At 36.6% G+C, this 13226-nt stretch overlaps 1 protein-coding gene across 1 annotated transcript; it reads left to right on the top strand.

Moving 5' to 3' along the window:
- The first annotated feature begins 2486 nt into the window (after positions 1-2486).
- mtmr7a (myotubularin related protein 7a) lies at positions 2487-12618 on the top strand. Its single transcript, XM_053505884.1, has 14 exons — positions 2487-2676; positions 2960-3082; positions 4095-4257; positions 4420-4577; positions 4754-4882; positions 5842-5976; positions 6069-6201; positions 8370-8479; positions 8563-8688; positions 10591-10640; positions 10741-10941; positions 11074-11208; positions 11368-11494; positions 11619-12618. The coding sequence occupies exons 1-14, from the start codon at positions 2653-2655 to the stop codon at positions 11898-11900; spliced, it is 1896 nt and encodes a 631-aa protein (XP_053361859.1). The 5' UTR covers positions 2487-2652; the 3' UTR covers positions 11901-12618.
- The last annotated feature ends 608 nt before the right edge of the window (positions 12619-13226 follow it).

Below are 13226 nucleotides of genomic sequence, written 5' to 3'. Positions count from 1 at the left end.
TTTAAAAAAATAACGTTTTCAGGTATTCTTCTATAGGTACATGTATATATTTGGAAACTAGCAGTAATACAGATATTTAAGGTTCTTAACCCTACTACTACTACTACTACTACTACTAATAATAATAATAATAATAATAATGAGTAGTAGTAGTAAAAGAAGCGGCAGCATGGTGGCTTCATGCATAGCACTGTGATCCCACACTTTAGGGATTAGGGATTCAAATCTCACTTTTGGTGTACAGTATGTGTGTGTGTGTGGAGTTTGCATGCTGTCCCTGTGCTTGAAGGTTTCTGGCACATACTCTGGTTTCCTCCCACATGCTCAGTAATTTGATTGGTGTTACAAACTTGCCCGTAGTGTGTGATTGGGTGTGTGAATGGGTGTATACAGTAAGTGTGTGTGCTTTTGCCTTGCAATAGGTTTGCACCCCATTCATACTGTAGTGTAGCCTGCCTTGAGCCCTGTTTCCTGGCATAAGCTCTCTGAGTGCCTACACAGGATAAGTGGTGTAGATGCTGGATAATTTGATGAATTCATTGATATTTTCATCAATAGACAAAAAGAACATAGGCCTTTTTTAATTACTGTATTTGGAATGAGCTAGAAAAATAGAAATAGACCCAGATGGCATAATTCAGTACATTGCAAATTTTAAGTGTTAAGATACAGAGACACTTATCACTAAACAGACCTTAGATCAATTCACACCTGGATTGAAATCTTATTTATATACAGAGAGAGAGAGAGAGAGAGAGAGAGAGAGAGAGAGAGAGAGAGCTCTTACTGCCACATATAGTATCTGCTAAGATGTAGTACACATTAAAGTGGCCATTGTATTTTGTATTGCCAATTCATTAACCCTATACAGGTGTAATGATCAGACTAAAGCCACCAAGTACATTGGTTGTTTGCTCCAACAAATTTACTGAGCTACACCAGGCTTCTAACACTGTTTGTTGATGAGATGCTTTAAACCACTTAACTGTACTATCACCAGGAAATGTCCTCGTCAATTATTAGTGACAAGAATAAAGATGGTGCAAGCAGATTTTTTACAAAGACAGGTTGTTCATCTGAGTTTAAATAGCTGCCAGATAAAAAAGGTTTAAATGTACAATCATTAAATAATTAATCATTAATTATTAATTATAACCTAACGTCATATTAAAATGTGGCATAACTGAAAATAATAGCAATTCAGCTGAAAGTGTTTATTTGTATTAAGTGTTTTTTTCCTGTAGTGCCTCAACTCCATTCTTATCATGCAACAATCCAAACTGCCAGCGTGCTCTGAGTTACTTAGGGGGAAAAAAAGGATGCGGTAAGCTGGAGTTCTGTGGGTAAATGGTAGATTCCACACCTGTCATCTATGACAATTAATTTGCGTCTATGCAGTCGCAGGAAGCCTGGAGCCCCAGGAAACTTCAAGCACAAGGCGGGGTACACCCTGAACAGGGTGTCAACCCATCGCAGGCCACACATGGATGTAACCTTTGCATTCAAATTGGGAACACCAATTAGAATAATCTGCATGTCTTTTATTTATTTATATTATTAGTCGTATAAGCATTTCACTGCATATGATACCGTGTATGGATGTGTATGTGACAAATAAAATTTTAATGTGGGAGGAACCTGGAGTACCCAGAGGAAGCCCACCAAGCATTGTGAGAACATGTAAACTCCACGCACACAGACCCGGAGGTTGGAGGCACAAGGCTGTGCTCCTTAGTGTTGATCACTAAGCCACGGTGAGACCTGTTTTTTTTTTTTTTTTTTTTTTGTACATTGAACCATGTTAAATGCACTTATGCTAGTGCTTTGGGATTCAGATTTTATTTGGTTAAAACACGTACTTATTTTTTAAGTAGCTGTTTAACATGGTGGATTTTTTTACATGTTGTATTTTGTTAAATAAAAACAAAACATTGGTACTAATCAGTTTTTTTTATAGGTATTTTCACCTGATTTGTCATTTGTTTATTTATTTTGGGGTTATGGATTTTAACACTTAGAAAGAAATATTGTTCAAATTAACTCAAGGTAGAAGTTGAATTTTACTCTACAGTATATGGTATTAGAATTTTAAATTAAAGAGAGATTTTTTGTGGTTTGTTCTATTTACATTTATAGAATCATTATCTTTGGTCAATAAATCAGCTTAAACAAACAAACAAACAGAAAATCAGCAATGCAAATGTTAGTCTACATCAGAAAAAAGTAGTAGTGTAATGACGGTGGAGGTTTAAATGTTCTTTCCTTTCCTTTCTACTCAACTTTCCTATCCTTATTCCTAAAGGTTATCCTTTAGTTTGTTCTATGCGTTTCTTTATTTACATACCCGCAATCAGGTTTTCTCAATGCTGAAACCACACCTTTTTAGGTGTTTGGTTGTATTGCTGACTCACATCTGGCCGGCTTTAGGACCGCGCGGTGTTTCTACGGAGCGAACGGTGATTCATCCTATCGACCGTAGACTATGATCACATCACATTCACGTCATCAATTTGTGTTTTACTCGGTCTGTATAATTCGGGTAAAAATGTTGTGAAACATTGAACCCCTGTTATTATTTTTAGCATGATGCAGTCTGCAGTCGCTACCGGAAGTTGTTGATAAAAGGTGATATTTACTGTTTGCTAGAGAAAGATGGAGCACATCACACTGCCGAAGGTAAACACAAACCAACAGTGCGCACAATAACGGTATTACTTTTGTTTTTGAAAAAGGTAAAATGTTTGAATTGCCCGTGGGATTATTTTTTATGATGTATGATTTACTATAATATTTTTTATATCAAATTAATGATGAAATATATTTATTTTAGTGCATGAATAGGCTAGTATGTACATAAACACCGGTTAGGCTAATGCTGATTAACGTCATAATAAGGATTTCTGCAAATGTTTAATTTCAGACGTTATTCTTATTAAAATTAGGCTGTGCCAAATTTCAGGTGGAAAAGGTCCAGCTAGTGGACAGGGGCTATTCTCTTAGGACTCGAGTTGGAACCCTGTATTTAACAGCCTTTCATACAGTGTTTGTGGATGATGAGGCTGAGGATCTCAGTGAACTCTGGGTAAGTGCTTATTGACAATACTGTATATGCTCTATCTATCTATCTATCTATCTATCTATCTATCTATCTATCTTTCTATGTGAGTAAATGTAATACATATTTATAACATCATTCATTCATTTTTTTCTTCTGTTTTTGTGGCAACACCTTGGCCCTCTCTATCCCACAGCTTCTGAAGGATGCAAAAATATTTTCCTCATTGTTACAACCAGTGATAATTTGAATGACTCAAATTCTTTATGTGCACACTAATGTGAGGTTTGGCAAACGTTTTTCTTGTTCATGTAAAATTGAACAACTACCTCCAACCATCCCCAATTATGTATTTGTTTATTCCTAATCGAACAAGAACAATATTACTAAGATATTAAATTATTAATATTACTTTAGATTAAATTGTTTTCGTCAACAGGATGCGAGCACGGTTGTCTCACTTCTCATGATTTGGTGGGGGTTTACATCTCATCCGAGTCTTGTCTCGTGATTGGCTCGTAGTGCATAACTGGGTGAATAATTGGTGATGGGTTGGCACTAAGTCCCTTTGATCTTCCACTAGTAAAATTGTATGAAAAATTGTTAATATCATCAAAGTGAACTGAATAGGGCATTGATGGCTCAGTGGTAGGTTTTCTTGCCTGTCATGCGATTTGCTCCCAATACCCAAGCCCCAGCCACTTGATGCAGTGCCAGTCCCAAGCACTGATAAAATGAGAGGGTTGTGTCAGGAAGGGCATCCAGCATAAAAAAATAAAAAATCAGCTTGGATGTTCGTCTATGGCGACCCCTCAACGGGAGCAGTCAAAAGACCAATAACAACATTAAAGAGAACTGAATGTAGTGTGAGTCACAGGTCACCTGAGTTTCCAAAGGTACAAAAGTTTCATTAGACTATAAGACCATGAGAATGTGCATGAAAAATGCTGGTTGGTGAGATGTAAAGGGAAAAGTAGTCTTAGTGTTTTTAATATCTCATTGACAAAGCATCTCATATATATTGTCTTTTTTATTACAGGTGCTACATAGTCTGGTGTGTAATATAAAGAAACAAAGCAGTACTTCTTTAGGATATCCAATTCTCATTCAATGCAAGAATTTTCAGATTTTTCACCTTATCATCCCACAAGAGAGCGACTGCAACAATGTTTTTACATCACTCTTACGACTCTCCAGGCCAGGTATGCTGAAATATTATCATCGTACACTTTGTTTTTTTTACAGTAAACTAAAAACTGCTCTAATTATACTCAGGATCCTTTTGCTTGTTGTTTTTACAGTGAGTTGTATTACTGTGTTACTTTGCTATTTGCTTGTCATTTAGAATTTTCTCTGTCTTTCAGAGCAATATGAAGAGCTTTATTGTTTTTCTTTCAAGCCTAATTTCAACAAGGCTGAGAGGGACAAAAACTGGGACTTTATAAACTTAAAGGCAGAATACAGTCGGATGGGATTGCCTAATAAATTATGGCATGTCACCTCTATCAACCGAGAATACAGGGTCAGTGTGTCTCTCAACAGTTACATCCTGATCTTTGGCAAAAATGCAGAGTGGGGTGTTTAGAAAACACAGCACGGAAGGCAGCTTGTGGTGACATTTAATCAATGTGTGACATTTATGTATAATATCTTTACTCTTGTAAATGAACAACATGACTTTTATTTCATCTTCTTTAGGTATGTGACACTTACCCCGCTGACTTGTTTGTGCCCAGATCAGCCCCACTACCTGTCATCATTGGGAGCTCCAAGTTTCGCAGCAAGGGACGATTTCCTACGTTGTCATACTACTGCAAAGAAACTCAAGTGCGTTTTCACATATGATTTGTGGTGAACATGAGCTTTTAGGAGTCATTTAATTAATGGATTAGAAAATCTCACCTTTTGTTCCTTCTACAGTACGTCTTATGGCTTGCATGTTATTGGTCATTTGTCATCTGCTAATAGTTCAAACGGTACACATTTTGTGTAACAGCAGATTTTGACACTAATACAACTCCTAAACATTTTTACTCACATATCTTTTTCCTCCTGTGTTGCACTGCTTATTAGTATAATTACGTCAATGCTAAAATTAATCATTAAAGTTTATCATCCACCCAAGTATATAAAATAAAGTTTTCAATACTTATTTGTTTGATAGGTGCTTAAAAGCCCTGTAGTTTTTTTTTTTTTCTTTTTCTTTTTTTGCCCTGAATGAATTTGCTCAATCAGTACAGGTCATTTTATCGAGGTCAAGTATTCTCCAAAGACTCATATTTGGTTTTTGGTTTTTGTTAGTTCATAGAGAAGTTAAGAATATCTGACCTCAACAAGCACAGGCCAATGTGACAGATATTGCTCTGTTATGCAGTACTATCAGCTCTTCACATCTGTGTCCCTTGTGTCATCAGGCCTTAAAAGAAAAAAATTATATCAGCATAGATTTAGATTTTTATGAGGGGAAATGGAGGTCAACTTCTCATGAAAGTTGGGCTTTTGCTATGATTTATTATCTGTGGCTCGATGGATGAACACTGGCATACAGCATATCAGTTGTGGCTTTTAAAAATGTTTTTATTTCTTTTTTGTACCATCCTAGACAAACAGTGGCAAAGTATAGCAAGTTGGGGAAAAAACGTAGAAAGAAATTAATAACTTAAAATAGCACACTATGCACCACACTGTTAATTGTTTTTGACCCCTGTCATTATGTAAGCATAAACATCTGGTGTAAATTTATGCGACAAATATTCATTGTACCAAAACTGTCTTTTCTATGCCAGGCAGCCATATGTCGCAGCAGCCAGCCTCTGTCAGGCTTCAGTGCCCGCTGCTTAGAGGATGAACAGATGCTCGAGGCCATCATGAAGTCCAACCCCAACAGCAGGTTTCTGTATGTCGTGGACACCAGACCTAAGGTGAACTCAAACTCTTATTACAATGACTGATATTTATTAACATGTGCATATAATGACTTTATAGAGATTAAATCTCCTTGTTTTGTTCACAGCTCAATGCAATGGCAAACCGGGCTACAGGAAAGGGCTATGAAAATGAGGACAATTACACCAATATAAAGTTTCAGTTTATTGGCATTGAAAATATCCATGTGATGAGGAACAGTCAGCAGAAACTGATTGAAGGTATATATACTGTTGCTTATGTATTCTGCATTTAACCTGTAACTATTTATCATCTAAAGTACACATTACAGGTACATTTACTCTCACTGAACATTTTCCTCTATCATATTTATGTGTATCCATTGCCAGTTGTTCCTGCTGTAAGGTTCGGCGTGTCCAACTAATACTTACACCGTCTTAAATGAGTGTATGAATGCAAGTACAGTATGCATAATGTGCCTTGTGAAGGACTGGGTTCCTATCCTGGGTAGTCTGGAAGTCTCCTCCCTTGCGCCAGTTCTATTGGGAAAGGCCCTGGTGTTTACTCTGCCTTACAGCAGCATGGGGTTTGCATGTTCCTGTTGCCTGGTGTGTTTCCTCTGAGTAATCTGGTTTCTTCCCACGGTCTAAAGATATGCATGGTAGGCTATTTGGTGTTTTCAGATTGCAAATTTGTGAGTGAGTGTATGTGCTTGTGTGCCCTGCTATGTATTGGCACCCCATCCAGGGTGTACTCGACTTTGTGGTCTGTTGGGAAAGGTTCCAGGTCTCTCATGACCCTGTACATGATAAATGGTATAGAGAATGAGAGCGAGTGTATTAGTAGGAGGTGTGAGATTTGGAAGTAAGAAAATAGATGTTAGATGAAAGTTTGTTGTTAGATTTTTTTGGCATGGTCTAGCACTTTCCCAGGTGAGAGAATGGTAAAAAGCTGCTACATACTGTACATCTGCTATTCATATCGATTGATTATTCTTGTAATACTCCTTATAGTGGAACAGAAACACTAGCACACTGGCCCACCAAATGTTCTCATTCAGTCCAGTAAAGACATTCTGTATTGAGATTACTTAGACTGGACTGAAGGAGGGTTCTCTTGGTACTGTAATGCTAGAGGGGATTTTTTTTAAAGAATGCTTGAATCCATCTGGCTTTCATTGCTTGACTATTTTTGTTTATTTTTAAATTGACGATCAGGGACCTTTTACCCCCGTTCGAGGGGCGTGAGAATGATTTGATTCACTCTTGTAAAAATAATAGTAGTCTTAGCTTTGATTTTATCCTAGAAACAGTAGGGTGTATACCAGAGAATGGCTGTCCAACTGTGATAGCATCGCAGTTTTAGGTCTAATTACATTAAAGCCAGTTGGAGCCTTTCACTCTCCAATTCTTTCTAGAATGACAATTTTTCCTAGAATGCATTTAAGACCTGACTGAACCTGCTCACTTGTGAAGCTGCGGTAGAATGTCCTCATTGCAAAAAAAATCATCAGCCTACCAAGAAATATTCTATGCTTGTTTTAGATGAGAGTATATTATACGTATGTTGACAAAGCCATTGCACACTAATGGAACCAGCTCTTGAATCGTTTTCCCAAGGGAGAGGTTTATCACTGTAATACTTTTATAAGTAAAGCACATGCAAATACACACTGTTCTACAGTAATATCTGACCATGACATTGCATATTGCAACATGTTCATTTTAAAATAAAGATGTTACAGGGTAAATGCAATGCAGAAGATGGTTTATTCTTTACACATTCTGTTAGGCTAAGTGACATGTTAATAAGTTAGACTTTGAACATTATATTACCTATCTCCACTCTAATTTTTCTTCTAAATACAGTAATGTGTTGCTTAGCGGCCATGATACGTGGTGTGAAATAGGATGTTTTACATTTTCGTCATTGTGTAAACATCATATTATATTCTTACTGTAGCAAAGCTACTGTATATGAGACACATTTAGATTTACTTGTATCAGTAGAACTGCTTTTGCTGTATTTGGGAGCCATGATGCACTAGACACCAATATATTTTTAGAAGAAAATAACCTTATAGGATCACATACATACTTGTGGTCTGACCATGTCTGAATAGACGTTATGTAGTGTATGGCTGTGTAAAGCCACAAATGTTGCAACACGTTACAGGTGACATGACCGGTGAAATTTTTTTAAAATATCTAGACTAACGTGTAATGTATGCCAAACTTGAAGTAATTTGTCATTTGTCATGTATATGAATATTTTTATATTAATGTATAAATAACAATACACATTTCTGGTTTTCATCATCTTGTGTTAAGACCTATGAACAGCTGCTTTTCATTTTCCTATACTGTAAGCTGTTGGGTTATATTTATTTTCCCGTGGGGCAGTTTATTAACTGTGCCGCATTCCACAGTGTCTGATCTTTGGTCCTCATCCATGGGGGAATTCATTTCGGGCCTGGAAAATTCTGACTGGTTAAAACACATCAGATCAATATTGTCAGCTGGAATCTTTGTTGCTAAGGTAAGATACAGAATTCATTATGATCAAAACACACTTGTCTCAAGTCATCCGGAATCTCCAGTAGTGACTGAGTGTGTGTGCAGGCTGTGGCAGAGGAAGGCATCAGCGTCTTGATCCACTGCTCCGACGGTTGGGATCGGACAGCTCAAGTGTGCTCCATAGCCAGTGTGCTTCTTGACCCTTACTACAGGACTCTTAAGGGTTTCATGGTAAACGGTTTATTAAACATTTACTATATACACAATTAGCCATTACAATGCAACTCCTTGTGCTGCCTGGGCCCCTCAGGGCATGGGTTCTCAGAACCTCTGGGGGTGTACTGTACTGTAGTGTCTGGCACCAGATTAGGTTGTGGGCAGTTTGGGGCCAGGTCGGTGGGCTTAAACTCTTTGCCTGCTGAAACCTGTGAGTAGCTGGATGAAGTGTTTTGCTGCTGTTTTATTGTGGCCCACATTTACTTGATTCATTGGCTTTTTTGTGGGATCGGATCAGACAAGCTAGCCTTTGCCCCCAAAGTTATTCATGGGGGTGAACCAAAGTATAGCATTACCTGTTTAAAGAATTATAGCATTTTTTTCCAATGTTCCTCTGTTTTCACATGTTAAAAAATAAATGACCAAACTAATTCTTTTAGCTCTTTAACTATTTTATTTTTAAAAACTTGCAATGTCTTGTTAATATCTGCCTGAAGCCTGGAACACATGAACATCACCAGATGCTGAGTTTTCTTCTTTGCAGTGCTTTGTTAGGCTTTTGATGCTCATTTGTGGGACTTTCCCATTAGTTCCCTGCCATTAATTTTGTTGTTAATAAGTTAAAAGCGTGCTCAGTTGCATTAAGGTCAGTTGACTGACTTTGCCATTTAAGAACATTTTATTTCTTTGTTGTAAGTTCTAAAGTTATTGTTGTATACAGTTCACTATTTAGAATTATCAGTAAACACATGCTTAACAGATGGTGTGGTTTTAAGATGAGCCTCTCCTTTTCCTCTCTATATCCTTCTTTCTTCCAGTTATTCTGGTACCAGATATTATTCAGAACTGGACAAGCTTTTTTTTAATAAGTTATTTAAAAGCAATAGTTAATGCTTGCATCCTAAGGTCTGTATTTACATTCATGAAGACATCTCTTGATCGTAAACTTTGACAATGTATATACCTACGTCCTCCAGAGTGGCCATGGCTTTAAAAAGCATCCTTTCTCTTTTCTAAAGTTTGTACTATCTCTTTGATATTTCTGCCTTGTTTTTGAATGGTTTCCTTCATTTGCATGAGTAGCTCTTTGGACTAAACATTGAGAGTGCCCTTGGAACAGCTACTAAATGCAAATTTAGCCCTTGAAATCAACACCAGACCTTTTATCTTTTTAATCCATTGTGTTGATGTACAGAGGCAAAATATATGCAATAACATTTTCTAAATACTATATGGCTAATAGGACATAGGGAGCAAATCTCTGAGTTCATTACCGGGTTCATTTCATCATCTGTTTCCAAAGAATAAGAATACATTAAATAAATAAAAAAAATCTTATCTGGCTGGGAAATCCTTATATTTCAGTATATTATTAGACGCCTCATTTTTATTTCTCTAATGTGTATTTAATTAAAATATTTAAATGCTTCTAAACTATGCTATAGTCTCTTAATTATTGATTTCAGTGTTGTAAGAGATTTAGACCTTGCTTTAAAAAAATGACATGATGGTGATGATTATGAGAATGATATTAGTCTACGTTGTGTGCAAGTCTAAAAGATACGTTTTTAAGCAAAGATAATGCATATGGACCTTTTTAATGCTTGGGATTTACTGTCTGAGTCTGGTCAAGAATCTTTAACTCTCTGAGAGATCAATCAAGGAAAAACAAGGCCTAGTTTTGTAGAGTCTTTTGAGAAAGAGATGAAAATGTCCTGAAGCACGGATTAGCTTTGTCTTGGAATCACATTTCTAAAGAAAATGTAATATCCTGTTGTATAAAATGAATTAAGTAGGTCACTAGAATACTGGATTATGTCTGAATAAAATGAAACACACTGACTTTTTGTATGTGCCAGTAAGTTTACAGTAAATTATCAGATCCTATCTTTTTATGCTGGCATGTTTTGTGTGCAGGTGCTGATTGAAAAAGACTGGATTTCATTTGGACACAAGTTTTCTCATAGGTAAGATACCAGCTTTATTCTTTACCTTGAACATATTTTGTGTGTAATAGTTATTTAATTATTTGAATCTAACTGTTTATTTTAATGGTTCTATATTTAGGTACAGCCACCTAAATGGAGACCCCAAAGAAGTGTCCCCTGTAATTGACCAGTTCTTGGAGTGTGTGTGGCAGCTTATTGAGCAGTTTCCCTGTGCCTTCGAATACAACGAGAGATTCCTTATCAGCATCCACAGTCACATTAACTCATGCCATTATGGCAACTTCATTTGCAACAGTGAAAAAGAGAGGAAAAATCTGTGGTAAACTTTCATTTAGTTTTTTTTATTAAATTAAGATGCATGTTTTGCACACTGTGCAGTCCATACCATTTAAAGCTTTTTGTTGACTTTTTATTTTTCTGGAAAGAATAACAATTTTCTGTTTCTCTGAAGCATTAGAGAAAAGACTCACTCCATCTGGCCTCATTTGTGGAAGAATAAAGGGGACTACGTGAACCCTCTGTTCAGAACAGACCACAGTCAGACCCAAGGAGTTCTGCATCCTATTACTTCCCCCTACTGTTTCAAGTGTGTTACAGCATATATATATTTTTGTGACATTTCCAATTACTAGGTCCTGGGTAGACATTATTGAGATGTTTGCTTTGAGTTGTCAGTAAGAATGCACTACAATGCAATTACACACTGTATCAGTGACCATGTGTTGTGTTTTTATTTGTGGCTCAGGTTCTGGAGCGGTTTGTACAATCAATTTGACCGTCGTTTGCACCCCCGTCAGTCTGCTCTTGAGTGCCTAGTGACTGTTAAAGAGAAAAATCAGCAGCTAGAAGAAGACCTGGCTATTTGTGAGCAGGTAGGGATCATGGACTGCATGTGGATCATAAAATCTTTAAAAGCCATGAATGTTTCTGGATGTTGTACTCCTATTTATCTATTTCTAATGTGCGTAGTGAACCTTTAGTCATTCTGTGTTTTAGAAACTGGCTGCATTGGCTAAGGATCCATTGAAAGGCCTCTGTGTGAAAAAGCATGTGCCATTGTACATAAACCTGGCCAACATACCTCAGGACTACAATGGGGGATTTTTTGGCACTGACCCTAAAGTTTTGCATCTGTTTGGAGATAAACCAAAAAGCTCAGACCAAGAGTCAAGAGAAGCACATTTCAAGTGTCATTCCTCAAGCATTGGCAACGACTTTACAAATAAAGACGGAGTCAAGGATCTTGACGCAGACAAAAATGCCTTCAGTGCAGCCTAAAATTTGGGCAAGTGAAAAATAAAAGCCATATACTGTACAGTAAAAAGAATGTATCTAACTATACAAAGAATATGTTAATTCCATGTATGCATTAGATTTCTGTTGTTCACTTAGTACTCCGTAAGTCTTTGTGCCTGTATTTCTGTTATTGAAGGCCAGTGTTGTGATTTGTTTAAATGGTTTCAAATTTGCATGAAGGAATTCGTGTTAAAAACATGCACGTTGCAAAATACCTCAGAATGTTAGTATATTTATTTATACTATGACCGTAAAGTCAAAACATGAGACTAAGAAAGCAAACACAGTTGATATTTCTGTAACCAGTTTGTAATTTTCATATTTAGACGCTGCCAGGTTATATTCAGCCTAGATAGTAAATAACACTCCTTTTGTTCAGAATACAGGTCAGTATGTTTACAAATTGAGTCTAATACACTGGGAAATATTTTAAATATATCTGAGTAAAAAAATTTAAACACTGGACCAAAGCAATTAGAACTAATTATTAAGCATTTCTACTCACTGCTTTGAATAACTGTATGAGTATCACTATAAATTAGTTTATTGACGCTGAGTAGTTGAAAATGTAGTTCTGCCAAACACATGAAAGCTTAAATTATACATTACCTAAAAGTTTTTGAAAGGACTGTCTAAGTGTACAAGGTCACACTTAACAATTGCAATGTTACCTAAATGTTAATAAATTATGGGAATTTTATGCGTTCTGTTGTATATCTGTCTATATAAGCTGTACATTTATTGGAAATCTCATGATAGTTATATGCTTAATTTAGATTTACAGTGGCAAGAAAAAGTGAACCCCTGGATGAATTGGTCATTGATCTTCATCTAAGTCACATCAATGGAAAAACACAGTCTGCTTAAAATAATACTACACAAACATTATATGTTTTCATGTTTTTATGGAATATGTAAACATTGACAGTGCAGGGTAAAAAAAGGATGTGAAATTTTCTACTTAATAACTGGTTGACCCTCCTTTGGCAGCAATAACCCTAACCAAACGTTTCCTGTAGTTGCAGATCGGGGATGGGGTGAGGTTTTGATGTTGGTGTGCTGTGACTTTTTTCTTCACACATAGTGATGTGTGTTTTTTCCAAAAAACACAATTTTGGTTTGATCTGTCCACAGAATAATGCTTTTTGAAACCAGTGAACCCAAAACTGGTGTGTGTTTTTAAAGAGCAGAACAGCTTTCAGCAACACATCCAATATCATCACACTGATTGGACTCAAGGTTGGCTCGCTCTTGGCTCCAACTAGCTCTTGGGGAAGTAATTAGGCTAGGGGTTTACAAACTTTTTCC

This window comes from Clarias gariepinus, chromosome 10, assembly GCF_024256425.1.
Source record: "Clarias gariepinus isolate MV-2021 ecotype Netherlands chromosome 10, CGAR_prim_01v2, whole genome shotgun sequence".
Taxonomy (NCBI): domain Eukaryota; kingdom Metazoa; phylum Chordata; class Actinopteri; order Siluriformes; family Clariidae; genus Clarias; species Clarias gariepinus.
The sequence above is the reverse complement of the archived record's forward strand: the minus strand, read 5'-3'. Positions and strand labels throughout refer to the sequence as shown.

Bases quoted from the DNA above. Each gene is read 5' to 3' on its own strand.
- mtmr7a (XM_053505884.1), top strand. From the start codon at position 2,653: ATGGAGCACATCACACTGCCGAAG. The intron at 2,677-2,959 runs GTAAACACAAAC...GCCAAATTTCAG, and splicing joins AGCACATCACACTGCCGAAG to GTGGAAAAGGTCCAGCTAGT. The intron at 8,480-8,562 runs GTAAGATACAGA...GTGTGTGTGCAG, and splicing joins CTGGAATCTTTGTTGCTAAG to GCTGTGGCAGAGGAAGGCAT.